Below are 20,795 nucleotides of genomic sequence, written 5' to 3'. Positions count from 1 at the left end.
AGACTCAGAACAAAAACTTGTTCTCTTTTAATATTCAGAGAAATTAATTTCTCTAATTAATTAGAATATTGCTGCTAATACTTTTCTGGTATTTGTTTCTATTTAAATTTATTTATGTCCTACTTCCTTTGAAGGTAGCTGTTTTATATGAATGGTTTTTACTGTAGAAATAGAAGCCACTTTATAGCAGGTTGTATTTTATTTGTTTTTGACACCTTTTACCTAGCACAGTGATATGCACATAGGAGGCATTCAACAAAATATTGATTTAAAATAATATTTATTGCATTCACAATAAATATACTCCAAATTATAAGGTTATTTTGCATTATAATTTATAACTCATGGAGTTCTTTTCTGAAAATATTAATCTACTGTGATTCTATGAAAAGATAGCTAACAGAATTATTATGATTATTATTGAGATTTTTATATGTGGGAAGAGAAGAATTAAGGTATTCTTCTAAAGACCATAGATTAAAAATAACATGCAAAGAGTGTAAGAGGATCTTACAAAGTTATGAACTATGTAAATAAAATGGATTTTCTTGCCAGTATTGTTACACTAGAACTCAGAACACCCTAAAAAATAGAAAAGGTAAAGAGGTTACTAGAGAAGGTAGAGGGGTTAATAGATACTATGGCCATTATTATAAAATTTATAATCTCAGAAATGCTAGAGGCTAATGGTATAAACAGACTAATAATGAATTATGTAGGTCAATTAATCATAAATAATTACATGGTTATTAAGAAAATAAAAATGTTGTGCTGCATAGCCTTAATTTTTCATAGCATGTTTCTTTAGCTACTATTAGTGGTAGGATATTTTTATATAAGGGTAATTGTTCTTATACACTATGCCAAGTAATTTTCTCCCCAAATCTTAGAAATGCTGATGTAATCTTGAAAATACTAGTTCAGAGACACCATTAAAGTTTTATACAAGATACACACTTTTTAAAATTGGTGCAGTCTTTATGTTGGAAATAGTGTATATTCTCAATTTCTAAATATTTATAGGAAATGCATATACTCATTTTGCAAGAAAGATCTTAGTGGAGAATAGAGGTAGAAGAAAATATGTAAAACGCATACCTTTCTCTTTTATTTTCAACTTTTGAGTTCACTGAAATGTGAAAAACCTATCATTCGTGCTTTTAGGTTTCTTGCTATCATATAGAAATCCACGATTATTAGAATTCATGAGCACCTAAATGCAAATCTGGAACTTACTGTCCTCAAGGCAAAATGTAATGTTTGCTGACTATCATTAACTAATGGTACACCTCAAGAGTTTGACTGTATTTTTTCCCATCTTTAAACTTTATTACTGTATTTTTCTTCAGGGTAAAAAAAAATTATGGGTCCATTTTCACTGAAGTGGGCTGGATTTATGTATTCACCTCTCATCAGTGTCAAAAGGAATTGTGCCCATCATTCCCTGGACAGCAGGATGAAAGCCTGTACTCAGATTGGACACTAGGGATATCAGCTGTACACACAAGATAAGTGTAAAGTTGAAAAGAGAAATACACTTAGTTCATCCAAGCCAGCATATTTTAGCAATTTGAAACTTGTATAACAATGTTCATGAAATTATTTACTTGCTCATACAAGAGAGCTAATATTACTATTTTTTAAATCCAGTGAAATGTACCATCTAAAATTTGCTTTGCACAGACAGCTAATGCAAAACCTTTTAAGCTCTCTTTTTTTTCTAATAACAAAGATAACAAAAACAATAAAATGACCATTCTTTACCACTTACTTAGAACAAATTTTTATTTGTTCCAGGTAAGAGAGAGTGGCTATGGCTATTTCAATGTATTTCAATAATTCTAAGCTTTGAATGACAAAGGTTTGTGTTTTAGAAATTGATAGGACTGAATTTTCTCAAAATAAATTTAGGTACTGTGTCTTAGAAAATATTAACTATGAAATCACATTGCTGCTCTCTGGTCTACTTAAGTTAGTTTTAGAGATATTCCATCTAGGCATGGATTTTTGCTGACAGTATTCACCTAGGAAGATCAGAGAGACTCATAGTAAATTGCAGGCATGTCCTTATATTTAAGTCTTTGTTTAATAAAATACAAGGATTCAGACAATTCCTCCTTTAATAGCTTAAGAACCTAACATAAGGCTGTTTGTATCTTTGGAGGTCCTGGTAAACTACCATTTTGAGTCATTTTATCCAGCCATAGGAATATTGGACTTCATGTAAATAATAAACATTTGTATTATGGCTGATATATTTCCGATAAGACAGTAAGGCTGAGGTTGTTAAAGAAATGGTGCCAAATACACTGTGAAGTCACACAAATTGAGATTTGCACTGAATAATTTGTGGGCTGGCTAATATGGTCAGTGCTAGCAATTTACTAAGCCTATAAATATATATTCCCTGAGTATGTGTATGTATACTATATATACATGTATGTTGTTTATCACATCATTCATCTATTACATAATCCACCCATTAAATAATTCACCTTTTGCTCTAGCATTGGGGGGAGGGGAGAATAGTTATATGCATTTGAAATAGTCATTTTAATCCTTAGTATTGCAACAAAAGCTTATACAAAGCAGCATTTACAAATATTCTGAACTTCAAAAATGAGTTGCAGGAGGCTATAACTTCAATTTTAGAAAACATTGAGTCAATTTGATAGTTTGTCAACATAAGTTTACAAAGCATATTTAAGTTGATTATAATGTTTTACCTTAAAAATATGTTTTCTATGTTAATTTATTGAAATGTTTTCAATTGTAAATATAACCCCTCCTCAGATTCTAAACCCAAATTTAAAATGTATAAAGTCTCTATAATGCTGGAAATGTTTAAGGTATAGAAGATGAACCTAAACGTTAGTAAACTGTTGGCTGTCCCTATCTGTTGCTCTTTTCTCCTCAGTTCATAAATATCAGACAGTGTTCAAATATGTTTAGAAAAATAGATTCTTGGGGTATACATTTTACTCTTAAAAAAAGTAATTTTTTTCCTTTAGAAATCTCTGTTTAATTGCCCATCATTAAATTTTACGTCATCATGTGAACTTGTGTCATTTGGGGATTACTTGAGCAGCATTGTAAACTTTTATTTTAACCAATTGAGTTAATACATGTGGTTTAATAAAAATACATAGTTTTATCATGAGTGTGTGTAGCATTCAGCCTGTGCTTTCTACTGTGGTTTTTTCAGTCTCAATGTCTTTCTCTTGCTTTTCATCTTTTTCACATCCACATAGAGGATAAGTCATTAAATTATGAAATATTTTGAGAAGTATAGGATTTAAATATTCACAAAATAATAACTTTGTGCCAATGCCTAGCATAGTTATGGATATACTAGTTAGCACTCAATACATATTTGTTGAATAACCTAATAAAACTTCAAACAAATAAATATTTTTATTGCTGTCATTTGTGAGTTGGTACTGCCAACAGAGGTTGAGAATTCAAAGTGGTGCAGGGATATTGAGATAAGTAAACATACTCCCAGTACTCCAACAGTATAATTTCTTCTTTGGGTGAGAAATGTTCTTAACTATGATATAAGGTAGAATACACTAGCACTTTGACAGTTCTAAACAAAATATTTATTATGTAGAGTTTGTTATACTATTTTTAAAGTGTGATTTTTAAGTAAACCAGTACAGAATGATTCTCAATTATCCTATCTAATATTAGACAAACATGGTAATTAACCATACCTCTGACACGCTTCCCATTGGCTAATCAGGGTGATATGCAAATTATCTGCCAACCAAGATGGTGGCCGACAGCCATGCAGCTGAAGCGAACAGGAGGCTTGTTTGCTCCAGTGATGGAGGAAGCCAAGGTTCCCAGCCTGCCACTGCCGGCCTCTGAGCTGCAGTCTAAGAAACAATGTTGCAATTATAGAAGCTAAACAATCCCCAGAAACCTGCTTTCAGCCAGCCGGGCCTCAGAGCTGGAGTTGCAACAGTGTTTCAATTATAGAAGCTAAACAAAGCCCAGATACCTGCTTCCAGCAGCCGAGGCCTCAGAGCTGGAGCCGAGCCTCAGAGCTAAAGCCTGCTCCCAGTTCCACTGACAGCCATAAAAGGTAAATAAATCCCAGAATAAAAAAAAAAAGAAAAAAAAAGAGGGGTTGGGAGCTTCAGTCACCTGCCAGCCTGAAAATGGCCCTCAGCCCCTTACCCAGACTGGCCAGGCACCCCAGTGGGGACCCCCACCCTAAAGGGGTTGTGACCAGCTGCAAACAGCCATCATCCCCTCATCCAGGCTGGCCAGGCACCCAAGCGGGACCCCCCACCCTGATCCGGAACACCCTTCAGGGCAAACCAGTCGGCCCCCACCCGTGCACCAGGTCTCTATCCTATATAGTAAAAGGGTAATATGCCTCCCAGCACTGGGATCAGTGGAGCCGGGAGACCTCCCAGCCTGGGATCAGCGGAGCTGTGAGACCTCCCAGCACCTGGGATCAGCAGAGCAGCGAGGCATCCTAGCACCGGGATCAGCGGAACAGCAAGGCTTCACTGCCCCAGTGTCAAGCGGAGCTGCGAGACCTCCCAGCACCGGGATCAGCAGAGCAGCAAGGCCTTCTGGCCCCTGGAGCAGCATGACAGGGGGCAGCGCCCAAACCCCCTGATCACCTTGCGGCTCTGTGTGTGACAGGGGGCGGGGCCACAACCTCCCTATCCACCCTGTTCTCTTCATAACAGGGGAAGGCGCCCCAACCCCCTGATCGGCCCTGCTCTGTGCCTGATAGGGGGGAGCTCCCCAACCCCCTGATTGGCCCTGCTCTGTGTGTGACGGGGTAGAGCCGCAACCTCCCCTTCAGCCCTGCCCTGAGTGTGACAGGGGGCAGCTCCCAACCCCCTGATTGGCCGGCTCTGTATGTGACAGGAGTGGCACCACAACCCCCTCATCCGCCCTGCTCTGTGCATGAAGGGGTGGCCCCGCAATCTCCCCATCGACCCTGCTTTGAGTGTGACAGGGGGCAGTGCCCCAACCCCCCAATCAGCCCTACCCTTAGTGTGACTGGGTGTGGCATCGCAACCTCCCGATCCGCCCTGCTCTGAGCCCGACCAGGGGCTGCGGGGCAGGCACCTAGGTATTGGGCCTGCCCTTTGCCACCCGGGAGCAGGCCTAAGCCAGCAGGTCGTTATCTCCTGAGGGGTCCCAGACTGTGAGAGGGCACAAGTGGGGCTGAGGGACACCCCCCCTGCCAGTGCACAAATTTTTGTGCACTGGGCCTCTAGTCACTATATAATATGTTAACTATTATACAAGGTAATACATGTATTAGGAAAAATAGTATTGTGAGTAGAATGGCATTGTAATAAATACATTTTTGGAGAGATTTTCAAAGAAACCTGTATGCTCTGAAACTTCCTCATGCCCTTTATCTAGCTAGTATTAGTTATTATCCTTGAGCTAGCATTGTATTCTCTCTATTTGAAATTATAACCTACATAAATAGTGTGCTTGAGATAGAGAATTGTAGGAGGAAGCCTACTTTTTACAAGATTGTCACAGAAAGTTTTTCTGAGGAGCTAATATTTACAGTTAAGATCTGAACCATAGGAAGTTAGCCATGCAAAGCATAGGAAGGAGAGTGGCCTAGGCAGTGAGAAGAGCTTGCACAAGGTACTTAGGCATGCAATATCTTGTTTAATTTGAGTTGGGTTCAAGGATTGAATGAAATACAGTGTGCTGGGAGTATAATACACAAAGTCTAATAGCAATGAGATTAGTTTGGCTGTATGGTCAAGGACTGTATTTTGCTGTTTTTTTGTTTTGTGTGTGTGTGTGTATGTGTGTGTGTGTGTGTGTGTGTGTGTGTTTTGTAGCTTTTAGTAAAGACTGAGCACCTTGGGCAGCCATCAGAGGATTTAAAGTGAAAGAGAAACATAATCAGATGTACCTTTTAATAAATGTCTTGTGAAAGCCAGGGTGAAGACTGAGACCAACAGAAGGCTATTTATGGTTGGAAGGGGTTATTATAGTTTAGATTAGAAGAAGTAAAATGAAAATAGAGAGAAGTTAACAGATTTGAAATACATTTAAAAGGTAGAATGGCAAAGATTTTTGATGAATTATATTGTTAGGAGGGGCAGACAAAGAGATTGCCAAAATAGAGGAAAATGCCTAGAAGTAAGAAAACAAAAGAATGATGACATAACTTGAAGAGTTAAGAATAGAATTGATAGGTAAATTTAAGGTTGAAAAGCATTTGCAATTGGTTGTTACAGATTTGGTTGCAAAACAGTTGTCTACATTTTTGGTCCTACTTTGTTTAATGGAAAGATTTGAACCCAGATGAAAATAGAAGCAACATTATTAAAAGTCATATTTTGGTAGTATTGATGTTGTGTATTATATTACAATTATTCTTGGCAGCTGTAAGAAAATCTAACTATAAAAAGAATACATGAGCTCAAAAGTACCTACTTATTTGTTTTTCTATCAAAAAGTATATTTGTCATGTAAATGTAAGAATTGATTAGCAAAAAAATCTTTAGTGAAAAACAAAAACTGAGATTTATTCTAAGACCAGTTTGTATCTGTCATGAGCATTCAAAAATTCCTGCACAGTGAGTCATCACATCAAAACAAATCATTTTCAATAAAAAATTAGAGAACACATATAAAATTTAAAATATAGAAACTCAAGGATATTTATTTAAATATATATTTATTATATGGTATAGGGATTTGGGCAGAAAATTGTAAATACAGGGGACCAAGACACATATTCAAGTGTCTCTGTTAAATTGTGGAATAAGGACATTTGCACAAGTGGATAGGTCAAGATAGATATGATAATGAGTTCTCTATTTCAAAATTCTGCCAGCTATCACATATTAGAGAGTTTATGTGAATTTCCTCTCAATGGATGAAGGTGGTGCTAGTCACCAAAACAAGAAGTAATAGTAGGTTTAAAGGAAAAATATGACTTCAGTTTTCTTGAATATAAGATGTCTATGACATTTTCTAGGTGAATGAGCATAGCTCATGAGTATGACATAAATGAGTATGAGCATGACATAGATTAATATGAATTGTTATGAGTATGACATAAATTAATATTTGTACAGAGGTTTGAAACAATGACAAATGATAAGCACTATACAAGTATTCCACACACAAATATACAGAAACAAACATCTCACAAAGGAGATTTACTTGAAGATATATATTTAGAGTCTTTATAATTAAGACAGTGGTTCTAGTCAAGGAAAGCATAATAGAAAGGTTTTTCAAAATACAAATGTATATCCCCTCCCAAGATTCTTATTTTTTTCTGTGGCAGTCTGTTACTGATTGCCTACCAATATCTGTCTTTGTATTTTTTTTTTTGTAAGAGATACTTAGTTTTACTTCAGGCAGCAAAGTACCTAGCAAAAGGCTGTATTTCTTATACTCTCCTTCGTAGTTATGGGTGATCAATGAGAAATAAACTAAAGTTATTTGAAAGGACCTGGGGGAAAGTTTCTTAAGACACATGGCCTGTGTTTTATCATTCACCCTTTTCTCCATATTGCTGACTGAGATACACACATTGTGTTTGGAGCTCTAGTAGCTATTTTGACTCCAGAGTCAACATTGAGTATAGAAGCCTTGGAGATGCAGTAAGGTAGAGATGACAAATTTTTAAAGAACCTGGGTTCTTGACCTCATAGATCCTCTGTATCACTCCTGGATGGACTGTGAAAAAGGCATAGCACAGTATTAGTTATTAAAACATTTCCACCCACTTTACAGACATTGCCCAGTTTACATCTGAGAGTGGCCCATTCTCTGTGAAGCTCCTTTCAATATCTATTCCTTCCACACATATCTGATCCATTTGTTCTTTTAAGACTTGTGATAATTCTTGTCCAATTTCTCTCTCTTTCTTTGTTACTACTTTTTAGTGTTCTGTGAAGTAATTTTTCATCATCTTTCTTACTCTGAATTTTCCTTTAGGCTTTCTGGGCAGCACTAAACACTTAACACTTCTCTATTTATTCCTTATTTCTTCTCCCCCTTAGTTCCTTTAATTATGCCATCCTCCTGAAATGTCCCCCTTTTGTTTAATGTCTCTTAGAGCACTGTCATGAACTCTTAATGGAAAAATAATTAATCAGAATAACACACAATGGAGTTCTTTTCACCTTTCCTAACTCTGGCTTGTCTCACAGGTTTTTGTTGTTGTTTTAAAATGAAAATCAATGATGATGTTTAACAAGTGAGAATTCTTGGAGAAGTCTAAAATAAATATGAGATTATCATTGGTGTCATTGCTTTTATTTTGCTTCCACAGACTATACTTTCTCCTGTTGATTTAATAAGTTTGAATAAACAGAAAAAACATATTTCCTCTCCTTTATCGGAATTAAAGAAAAAAGATATTGGCAAAAAATCAAGACATCTCATTCAAAAAGGTTAGTTATATGAATTTTTAAATTATATTTGAAGAGTAGATTTTGAAGAAGAGTAATTAAATTTTTCAGAAATTGGACATGTTAATTTGACCTATAAATATAAGATTCCATGAAATTCAAGCTGAGTATTCTAGATAAAATATCCATATCTCATTTAACATTTTACAAATATTCAGATTATACAGTTATAAATCCTTCCTAATACACATGCTTACATGCTCCTCCTCTATTATTCCAATAGAATTATATTATCACTATTTGGGGGTTAACTAATACTTAATGTTTTAATTTTTATGACTGTGTAAACATTACAGCTGAGCCCCACACAATATACAGTGGGGCCTTGATTTACGAGTGTCCCGACTAACGAGTTTTTCGAGGTATGAGCTGTCTCTCGGCCGATTTTTTGCTTTGAGTTGTGAGCTAAAATTCGGGTTACGAGCCAGCTTCAGATACCCCACCGCTAGGTGGCACAGCGAATGTCACAGTGAACGTCATAACATCAGCCCAGCATCATGTGTCCCACTCGTTCACTTTAATGATTTGACATACGAGTAATTTGAGTTACGAGCTCTGTCACGGAATGAATTAAACTCATAAGTAAAGGCCCCACTGTATTAGGATTATATTTGCTTCATTATACAGTTATTTTAACTTGCTTGGAAATCTCATACCCCTGCTATCCCCAAGTGCATTAAATATTTTTTCAAGATATTTCTACTTTAGCCTTTCATTTTGCAGAATTCTTCAAAAGTTCTTACTGACTAAAGCTGATGTTAAAGGCTATCATTTCTTCAACTGTGATCTCAAGAATGTATTTATCTATGCTGTGTTGGGACCCTTGTTTCCAAGATTCTACATCTTTTTCTTTCTTGATTTATTTTATTATTTTAATACAATGTATTCCTCATTAGTTTATTGAGAAATTATATGTGGGAGGTAAATTTTTTAAAGCCTGAAAGTTAAAACATGTCTTTATGCTTCACTTGCACTTGGTTGATGATTTGACTGTGTAGAACTTCCTTCTGAATTTTTTTATTGCTTTATTTATTTTTTTCTAGCTTCCACTGTTACCTTTGAGATGTATATTGCCATTTAGTTCTCAGTTTGTTGTATATGAACATGTATATTATTTTCCCCATCTGACAAACTTTTTAGCATTTTCTCTTTATAACAGCTGTTCTGAAATTTCACAGTGATTTGTCTCATATTTGTTTGTTACCTAAGGTGGATATTCTTTTCATTTAATTTATTGTGGCTTTTTAATCTGAAAATATTAATCAGCTCTAGGTGTTTCTCTTGTATTAATTTTATGCTAAAACATGTATGACAAAAACTTACCACTTTAACAAATTTTAACTGTCCTTTAAGTACATTCATATTGTTGTGCAACCATCATCTCTTTTTTTTCTTGGTCTTTATAGCTAAACTTGTTTATCTTGTTTATATTTTTGAAGAACCAAATCTTGTTTTCGTTTCTTTTCTTTTTTTTTATAATTCCATTTTATTTCTCCTTCTAATATTTATTATTTCTTTTTTTCTGCTAGTGCTATTTCCAGGCTCTGTTTCCTCATCCAAAGTCTAGTGCCCTTTCTATTTAACCATGATGCCTGCTGAATACTGTAAATGTATTGCTATGTAATTATTAAATCACATGCATGAGCATATGGTTGTCTTAGACTAAGCTCTCGAATTTATGAAATCTGATACACTCTGTCATTCCCTGTGTTATTTTAAATATTGTACAACCACCCATTTATATAAAATTCTATAGTTTCATATTTATTTTTAATATATCTGGTTAAAACTATGGGAGTTGAAAAGTATCTTACTTTTCTTGAATCCTTAGAAGAATTCAAGTAAAAATAACATTTTCCTCATATTTTTTCATGTAACTAACAGCAAATTATCTTATACTTGCTTTAAAAATGCTTAATTTTAAAAGCAAATAGAAATTGTACTAATTTTGCTTGAAAAGATTATTATTATTTTCTGGCATGAGATTTTATCAATTCAGTGTTAAAAACTACTTTTCTTTCACTAGGTAATATTTTCTGTTAATTTTTAAATAGGGGCATTGCATCTTTCTATTAATTCATTTTACCAAATGGTACCTATTAGCATATATTCAAAGTCATATAACATGAGAAATACTTTTTCTTCTTAGCAGTATCACTCCTTCCTTAAATACAAAGTTTTTTATTTAAGAACTATAAGTAGTTTTCTTTCTCTGATCTTACTAAAATATGGGCTCAGCAAACCTTAGTTTGGAAGTTTAGGGAGTTTGGTAGTCTCCTTCTTCTACTATCTAATCTAATAAAAGAGAAACATGGTAATTAGCGTACGACCGCTACCCTTTTCATTGGCTAATCAGGGCGATATGCAAATTAACTGCCAACTAAGATGGCGGTTAATTTGCATATGTAGGCACAATGCAGGGAGGCGAAAGGGAAAGCAGGAAGAAGCCCCTGCCTCTGGGCATGGGTGAAGCTGGCAGTCCCAGGAGCTAGGGGTCCCTTGCCTGGGCCTAAAGCGGAGCCCGCGATCACGGGGCCACTGCAGCTGCAGGTCCCCGCTGCCCAGGCCGGACGCCTCGGCCAGAGGCGTTAGGTCTGGGCAGGGGCAGAACCAGCCATCGTGGGGAGCAGGGGTGGAGTCAGCGATCCTGGGCAGCTGGGGGTCCCCTGCCCAGGCCTAAGGCCTTGGCCAGAGGCATTAGGTCTAGGCAGGGGCAGATCAGGAGATCGTGGGGAGCTGGGGGTCTCCTGCCCAGGACTAATGCCTCCACCGGAGGCCTTAGGTCTTGGCAGGGGCGGTGCCAGAGATTGTGGGTAGCAGGGGTGGAGCCAGGAATGGTGGGAGCTGGGGATCCCCTGCCCAGGCCTGACACCTCTGCCGGAGGCCTCAGACCTGGGCAAGGGGCCGATCCAGTGATCAGCGATTGGAGGGTGATGAGGGTCAACTTTTCTGGCTGAGGCATCAGGCCTGGGCGGGGGGCGGAGCCAGCAATCAGAGAGGACTGGGGGTCCCCTGCCCAGGCCTGATGCCTAGGTCAGAGGCATCAGACCTGGGTGGGGGGCGGAGCCGGTGATTGGGGGGATATGAGGGTCCCCTTGCCCAGGCCTGAAGCCTGGGTCAGAGGAGTCAGGCTTGGGCGGGGGGTGGAGCAAGCTATCAGAGGGAGATGGGGGTCCCCTGCCCAGGCATGATTCCTGGGCCAGAGGCATCAGGCCTGGGCAGGGGTCAGAGCCAGTGATCGGGGGGAGATGGGGGTCCCCTGTCCAAGCCTGACACCTCTGGCTGAGGCATCAGGCCTGGGCAAGGGCGGAGTGGGTGATCGGGGGGAGAGGGGGGTCCCCTGCTCAGGCCTGAATCCTGGGCCAGAGGCATCAGGCCTGGGCCAGGGGTGGAGCCAGCAATTGGAGGGGTCTGGGGGTCCCCTGCCCAGGCCTGACGCCTGGGCCAGAGGCATCAGGCCTGGGCGGGGGGCAGAACCAGTGATCAGGGGGAAATGAGGGTCCCCTGCCCAGGCCTGACGCCTCTGGCAGAGGCGTCAGGCCTGGGCAAGGGGCCGATCCTGCGATTGGAGGGTGATGGGGGTCAACGCCTGAGGGCTCCCAGTATGTGAGAGGGGGCAGGCTGGGCTGAGGGACACTCCCCCTCCCCACCCAGTGCACGAATTTCGTGCACCAGGCCCCTAGTCTATAATAATAAAAGCATAATATGCTAATTAGACTGGATAGCCGAATGACCTTCCAGACGTCATTGTGGACAACCTTCCGGATGAAGCTGCGGTGGCAGGGGGCGAGGCAGAGGTGGTTAGGGGCAATCAGACAGGCAGATGAGCAGTTGAGAGCTATCAGGCAGGCAGGCGAGCCTTAGGGGCAATCAGGCAGGCAGGCAAGTGGTTAGGAGCGATCAGGCAGGCAGGCGAGTGGTTCAGGCCTAAACCAGCAGTTGGACATCCCCCGAGGAATCCCAGACTGTGAGAGGGTGCAGGCCAGACTGAGGGACCGCCCCCGCCCCCCCATGCACGGATTTCATGCACCAGGCCTCTAGTTTAGTTAATATTAAGTAAGAACATTGTTTTTGAGATGCAGACCCTTTCTAGACTACTCACTTATTTCCCCTCAATTGTAAGATGAGCAATGCCTGGAGTATTGAGTGGGAAGACTGCTAGGACAGTCTCCTAAGAAGTAGGCTTTTATAACTTTCACTAGAGGCCCAATGCATGAAATTTGTGCAAGAGTAGTCCTTCCTTCCCCTGGCTGCCAGCACTGGCTTCCCTCTGGCACCCAGGACCCAGGCTTCCCTTGCAGCCCCGGCTTTTATTATTATTATTACACTTTTATTATTATAGATGGTTTTTGTAAGGAGGATCCTTTTCAATCCTGGCTTCTACCTATTCCTTGGTGTTTGCTAAAACGGAGTTATAATAAATGCTAAGTCCATTAGATCAGACTTTTCATTGTTATTCAAATATTCTATTTTCTTGCTGATTTTTCTTTTGTATGCTTAACCAAGAAGGGAGAGAGAGATATTGAAATATTCCACTATAATTATGGATTTTTTGGCGTCTCCCTAATTTTATCAAATTTTGTTCATTACATCTTGAAGTGATTTTATTAAAGATCTACATGATAGTTATTGTTACAATTTTTTGTTGAATGGAACCTTTTATCATTGTGTATTTATCATCTTTTTATTTTTATTTATTTTTTAAAATATATTTTATTGATTGTTTTACAGAGAGGACGTGAGAGGGATAGAGAGTTAGAAACATCGATGAGAGAGAAACATCAATCAGCTGCCTCCTGCATACCTCCTACTGGGGATGTGCCTGCAACCAAGGTACATGCCCTTGACCAGAATCAAACCTGGGGCCTTTCTGTCCACAGGCTGATGCTCTATCCACTGAGCCAAACCGGTTAGGGCTATCATCTTTTAAAAAATATATTTTATTGATTTCAGAGAGGAAAAGAGAGGGAGAGAGAGATAGAAACATCAATGATGAGAGCGAATCATTGATCTGCAGCTTCCTGCATGCCCCACATTGGGGATCAAGCCCGCAACCTGGCATGTGCCCTGATTGGGAATCCAACTGTGACCTCCTGGTTCATAGGTCAACACTCAACCACTGAGCCATGCAGGCTGGGAATTTATCCTCTTTGTTCATAATAATGTTTTTTTTTCTCAGACCTATTTTATCTGATATTAGTGTAATTGCACCAGCTCCATATTAGTTAAAATTTACCTAATACATTTTTCCATCCTTTTATTTTTGACGTTTTGCTTATATATATATGTATCATGAAACAGCAAATGGCTAGATCTGCTTATTTAGCCCATTTGTGTATATATTCATTAAAAGAATTAGGCCTCTATCTTCTACGTTTTTTTCCAGTTCTACTTTTTCTGATTCTGTTTTCTTCTTTCTTGTTTTTTTCATAATTGACATCTACATTTCCCCCCTTTATTTTGACTTTTTACTTTGAACTAATTTCAAATTATAAAAATTACAAATTATTTCTGAATATTTTTCACCCATTCCCCAAATGCTATTTTCTTATATAATCATAGTACAATTATTAAAACCAGGAAGTTAACATTGATACAATACTATTAACTCATCTCTGAACCATATTCATGAATGGCCAATTGTCTAATATCTTTGTTCTTGTCTAAAACCCAATCTTACTATATGGGTTTTAATTTTGTCATTATGTATATACTTCTTTTATTCTGTTTATTTTGGTTTAGCTTTAAAAAAAAACTATTCGCCCTGACTGGTTTGGCTCAGTGGATAGAGCATTGGCCTGAGGACTGAAAGGTCCCAGGTTCAATTCCAGTCAAGGGCATGTACCTTCGGTGCGGGCACATCCCCAGTAGGGGGTGTGCAGGAGGCAGCTGATTGATGTTTCTCTCTCATCGATGTTTCTAAGTCTCTATCCCTCTCCCTTCCTCTCTGTAAAAAATCAATAAAATATATTTTTTAAAAAACTATTCAAGAAACAGCAAGTATTGCCAAGTTATTTAATCCACCTTACTTTCAATATTTGTACCATCTCCTAGATTGGTTTCTCATCTTATTTCATCTCACTTTTCTTTAAGTGTTTATGATGTGAGGCTATACTAGAAAACATTTTACCTTTTATTAAAAACATATTTTTACCCCCACATTTAAGAAATAAGTTGGTTAAATTTTGTCTTTGCTCAAAATTTTCTTTCAGTGCTTTAAAAATATTATTGTATTGTGTGTGTGTGTGTGTGTGTGTCTGTGTGTTTGTTGTTTTTTTTTGCATTTAGATTGCTAATGAGAAATATAAAGCCACTTTATTCTTGTTCCTTTAGAAGCTTTTAAAATTGTCTCTTTGTCTTTAAATTTCACTATTATATATAACAGATATAGGTGTTTTTTCCTCTTGATCTCTTCTACTTGGGATAGCTTCCATTAATTCCTTGCATATTTTTCCTCTCCATTTTTATTTTTCTTTCCTCTAGGACTCCAGTTTTATCTAACTACTGTTACTTCTACTCTCCATATCTTCAACAGCTTTTTTAAAAATATCTCTTCCCAGCCTTTTTTTGGAAGACTTTCCCCCATATGATCTTTAAACTCATGAATTATTCTTCAGCAGCATTCATTTTACTATTTATGTCATCTACCTACTAAAGATTTTAACTTATATAGTTTTATTACTATTTTTCTTATTCTTGTTTCATATTGCTTTATCTTTCCTTTTCTTTTTGGTACATTTAAATAATTATTTAATATTCTTATTCTGTCTAACTTGCTTTCAGTAACATCAGTTGTTCAGATTGTTATTTTTCTCTCGATGTAGTTTTATTTTTGCTGTGAGATTATATGTCCAGGGGTATTAGACTCTGTGTTTGATAATATGAATTGGGAAATTCCCAATAGCAGATCTTAGTCTGTGCCAATTCAGGTGAGTTCAAGGAGTGGAGAAGGGATGAGCTTTCTGGCAGAGACCATGAAGCTCCACAAATAACACATTTCCACATGGTATTACTTCACCAATTTTTCAGATCAGTTACTCTTTAAAACCTTAGAAATAGAAAATCTACCTAGATTGTAATCCAACCATTCATAGGCCATATTTTCATATTAGTTTTTTCTTGCACAAATAGACTCCCAACTGATCTTGTTGCTATCAACATAGTATTTCAAAAACACATATATGATTATATTATTTACTTATTTCAAGCTTTAAATAAAAGATCATTGCTTATAGAATAAACATTTTGATGTGGATTTCAAGTTTTTACATAATCTGGTTTGGGGTTATTTTCCTTATTAACTCTATAGCAATACATGAAAGTTATGTTTAAGAGAGGGGAACAAGGAATTACTACGTATCTATATGGGTCTCAGTATTTCTCCTTCTTCACTAAGACTGTGTCCTAGTTATAGAATACCACTCACGACTCAACAACTATAGCACTGTGACTATGCTTATATTTTTTCCTCTACCTGAAAATGCATTCATTTTTGCCTGTTAAAACACACTTATTCTGCAATACAGTAACTGCATTTGTTTTCTCTACTAAGCTGTATTCTCCCCTACAGTAACAATTAATGCTTTGGTCTTACGCATCTCACCACACTTTGTTTATACCTTTTGTTATGGTTGTTTTTGGCAAAGGGATGCTTGAAAACAATGACTGGGTTTTACTTCTCTCTGACTTCTTTAACATCTGGCAGTGTACTGTGCCCACACAAAATATTGTTAATGAAGTCAACCTTTAGCTGAGAGAGGTAAGCTACATGGCAACAAATCTTGAGATAGGAGAACAAACCAATATTTACTGAATTGGAATATGGAGAATCAGTGGTGACCTTGACAAAGAGCAAGTTCTGCAAAATGGCAGAGACAGAACTCATGCTGGTGAAGGTTACTAGTGAATGGAAGAAAAGAAGTGAAGATGTTGCCAAGCTATTTATTTTGAGGATTTGTTACAATCTATAATATTCATGTTCACAATAAACTTAAGGCAATGAAAGAAACCAACGTTCTTAACAGAATTCTTCAATTGTGATTCAAAGATATTGTTAGTGTTGTGAATATATTATTATACTAGTATTTGTAATCTGAAAATTGATTAACAACGTAAGACATATAAAGGTACATTATAATTAGAGTGTTTGAATAATGAAAACATACCCCAAAATCAACCCTGGATATCAGAAAGCTTATAATATATAGGTTGTAGAAGTAGGGGAGAGAGGATTTGGTAAAGGCAGTTAGGTAATTACTCCTCTCTTTTTGTAAGGTAAAGGAAATTTGAGTGAATGACTATGGGGTAATATTTTTCAAAGTGGTCCAGTCTGATAATAGGCACCTAGCTCGTACTAGGCCAGCAACCCCTTCATTAAGCAGAGCATGAATGTGAATAATCAGTTATTGCCACACAATATGAGTTATGGCTAGGTGGACCTATTCTCTTGATAATATTTTTCTTAAGCACTGATTCTTAACCTTTTGTTTTCTTCTTTGATCACAAATACAAATATGAAATTTAAGTATATGATTTTAAAAATTAACTTCTCTTTGTTCTCAAAGATGCGCAAATGAACACATATTCATTTATTTATAATTTCAAGGGATTCATGGGTTCACTGAAGCCCTATTCATGTTCCTTAAATTAGTTTATAAGATATTTTCCAGAGACAGTTTATTCTCCAGGCACCAGCCTGCTAAGGCATTCAGTAGATATGGTGTCTTCCTCCTAGAAAATATCATTTGTTCACTTTTCTGGAGTTTCCATTGACATGAGAATTAGATTACACCCTTCATTTTTTCCCTTTTCCCATAGGCATCCACCTTATAAACAGAAGTGACTGGATCATTGTCCAGATACTTTAACTCTGTTCTCCTACTTCTCCAGCAGGTTTTGAAATTTAGAGAGTGGTTTTTTTAGACTGAGGTGTGTGTTTTTTACTACGTTTTACATGATTACTACACTAGAGGCCTGGTGCACGAAATTCGTGCACTGGGGGAAGGGGTTCCCTCAGCCCAACCTGCACCCTCTTCAGTCTGGGACCCCATAGGGATTGGGCCTAAACTGGCAATTGGACATCCCTCTCACAATCCAGGACTGCTGGCTCCCAACCACTCACCTGACTGCCTGTCTGATTTCCCCTAACTGCTTCTGCCTGCCAGCCAGATCACCCCCTAACCACTCTCCTGCCAGCCTGATCGATGCTTAACTGCTCCCCTGCCAGCCCAATCACCCCCAACTGCCCTCCCCTGCCAGCCCAGTCGCCCCCAACTGCCCTCCCCTGCGTATTCCCTCTTTATTAGATAGGGTTTTTTCTTTAACATATTGGACACTGTACCTGCTGTGGTCTTGACAAACTCGTAAAAATGTAAACACAAACTAAAAATGTCATAAAATAAACTCCTTAAACAGGAATTTCATGAGACCTTGGAAAGGTGATAGGTGGTTGTTTCTTCCTTTTTTCCTTCTCTTTCTTTTTCTTGATTTTCATCTTTTGTCCTTTCTTTCTTTTCTTCTTTTATTCCTTTTCTGTCCTCTCTTCCTCTTAACTTTTCCGTTGGTAGAATCATCAGTACTTGAATCTGTCTCGCTTCCAGAAGATGAAGAAGAGGGAAACACACCATCATCTGAAGAGAAAGCTGATCTATGTTGGGATCGGTGGTGTTTCTGGTTTTTCTCTTTTCCCTGTTTGTTTGTTATTTCTGCCGCCCCGGCATCTTCAGGACTTGCGCATGGGCACTTCTTATTCATGTCTACAAAACCTGCCTGCCTTGGTGAAAACTGTAGGGGAAAAAGCCTTCCTGGGTGGGCTCAAGCCCAGCCCGAGGTACTGAGGAACCAGTAATGTAACTGCAATGTAGCAGTTTGCCTTCAGAAATTAGATGTAAGTTACTTCTGGGGTGAAACCCTACCTCAGACATTTCCTTTGCGGTTTGTAAAGATTTTAAACAAAACCCGTTTACCTCCCTAACCCAGTCACAAGTTTCTGCCCAATGGGAGAAGTTTGCTGGGCAGCTTTGCCCAGATACCCCCCTCCCCCACCTCCCCGCTCCAATCACTGGGCTGGGGGCAAGGGAAGTTCCGAGGCTGACTCCCTGAGATTGCCAGTGGGGCAGGATCACTCGCCAGGGACAAGGGCTGACGCTTGAGACTGAGACCCTGAGGCTGCAGGTGACTGTGGGGGGATCACTCCATGGCAAATGAATTTGTTTTTGTTTTTAAATAAAGGGTCAAAAGGGCCTCTGGGCAGCATTCCATCAGGCCGCTCATGCTGCCAGCTCTCAGTGCCATCCCTCCTCTGGACTGGGGGACTCCGGAGGGGTTGAGAGGGACTGGGCACTGCCATCTTCGTCATGGAGTGACAGTTAATTTGCATATTACTCATTTATTAGATAGGATACATATTTTCATCAGCTCTAGGCATTCAAAATCCAACAGTAAATAAGGCATATAAAAACTCTACCCTTGTGGAGCTAGGATATTAATGGTACGGATAATATTACCTGTTTCAGTGGACTTCTGTAGGATTATGAAGTAAAAAAGCCCTGTCTGAATAAGGATAAGTATAATATTGTCTCATTTATATTATCAAATTATGCATGACGGTTGATTGCTTTTGTTGTAACATTATCCAAATACCAGTTTTACTAATTATTTGCTCATAATAAATCGATGTGTTTATCTTCTTTAACTTAAGTTACACCTATCACCCCTTCTAGTTTTTATTTTATATTGCCTTATCAAATATTTTTTTCTTTATGAAAATGATATATCACTGCAGGTCAGGTTTTTAAAGATACATGATGCTTCATGAATGCTTTTTCTATTTTATATTAACCAATGTTACCCCAATAAATTTAACTTAAAAATATTTTTTAAAAAAGAAATTAAGCCCTAGCCATTTTGCTCAGTGGATAGAGCGTCGACCTGCAGACTGAAGGGTCCCAGGTTTGATTCTGGTCAAAGGCATGCTCCTTGGTTGCAGGCTCCTCCCTGGTCAGGGAGTGTGCAGGAGGCAACCAATCGATCTCTCACATCAATATTTCTCTCTGTCTTTCCCTCTCTCTCTAAAAATCAATGCAAAAATATCCTCATGTGAGGATTATAAAAAATAATAATAAATAAATAAAATAAAAAAGAAATTAAGCCCAGCCAGTGTTGCTCAGTGGTTGAGCATCAACCAATGAACCAGAAGGTCATAGTTCCATTCCCTGTCAGGGCACATGCCCAGGTTGCCCAAGTAGGGGGTGTGCAGGAGGCAGCGATCAATGATTCTCTCTCATCATTGATGTTTCTACCTCTCTCTTCCTCTTCCGTCCTCTCTGTGAAATCAATAAAAATATATATTTTTTAAAAAGAAATTAAATATATAAATACCTTAATTTTTACTGAAAGGATATGGCATACCAGACAGACATGGTAACCCTTAAAATGTGTTAGTGTTTTTTAATTCTTTTATAGTAAGTATAGCTGGAAAATGGGCCCATCTTCTGCAGCTATATCAGAACAGCATTTATATTTCAAATATAGTTATGGGGAAGTAAATTCAAATCTTTTATAAAAAGTGTTTGCTGCTATGAAACACATTTCTGAGAACAAAACTTCTATCTTCTATTCAAAATGTAAGGTCAAAGGGTTTATTATTTGAGAGTCATTATATCAAAGTCCCTGGTCAGACTTATATAATCTTTCATTTTGCCCCCCTTACATACTTTGTCTTGCTCTAAATCCACCTAGGAGTCTGATATCAAGACTCAAAGGAGGTTTAATGTTTACATTGAAACATACTACATTTTCTGCCTCCAACATTTGTTTTTCAAATTCATTCAATTTATTATATCTTGCTGATTTCACTGCACTTGTGCTTTAGGCAATTTTAACAGTTTTTTTTCTTTCTTCTAAGTTGTTTGCTAGAATGACTGAATTTTAGTCCAGGATATAAAATAATATCAACTAAATTACTTCACATAAACAATTAGAGCAGACTCATGCGTATAAAACTAGAAATCTTTGTTGCTATATTTAAAATTAAAAGCAAAAATATATTTTTGTATCAGTATAATAGCTCAAATTAGTTTAAAATGTTTTTAATATTCTTCTTACCAAGAATAAAGAGGGTTAAGATTATATTAAAATAAAAGTAAGTATAACTTGATGGACAAAAAATAGACTTTTGAGTCAGATATATTTGGACTTGATTCTAAGCAACAGTGTCATACATTGCATTGCCTGCTTCCCATGCTGTTATGTAGGAATTATGTGATTATTTATGTCCATTTGACTGTGAGCAAAAGTGAAACATCACTTGAGCATGAAAGCAATTAAGATCACCCTTCTCTCCCCTGCAATGTAGATCCT

The 20,795-nt window shown here is 37.9% G+C and overlaps 1 protein-coding gene across 1 annotated transcript in view; it reads left to right on the top strand.

Moving 5' to 3' along the window:
• Positions 1–20,795, top strand: part of LRRIQ3 (leucine rich repeats and IQ motif containing 3) — a 96,684-nt gene that overhangs the window by 50,273 nt on the left and 25,616 nt on the right. Inside the window, exon 6 of the mRNA XM_070403378.1 lies at positions 8,297–8,417. Within this exon, the coding sequence (XP_070259479.1) occupies positions 8,297–8,417 (121 nt within the window). The remainder of the gene's footprint in view (positions 1–8,296; positions 8,418–20,795) is intronic.

This window comes from Myotis yumanensis, unplaced genomic scaffold (assembly GCF_028538775.1).
Source record: "Myotis yumanensis isolate MYYU_CA2020_CCGP unplaced genomic scaffold, mMyoYum1.0.hap1 SCAF_2, whole genome shotgun sequence".
Taxonomy (NCBI): Eukaryota; Metazoa; Chordata; class Mammalia; order Chiroptera; family Vespertilionidae; genus Myotis; species Myotis yumanensis.
Note: the sequence above shows the minus strand (reverse complement) of the source record. Positions and strands in the feature narration are given on the sequence as shown.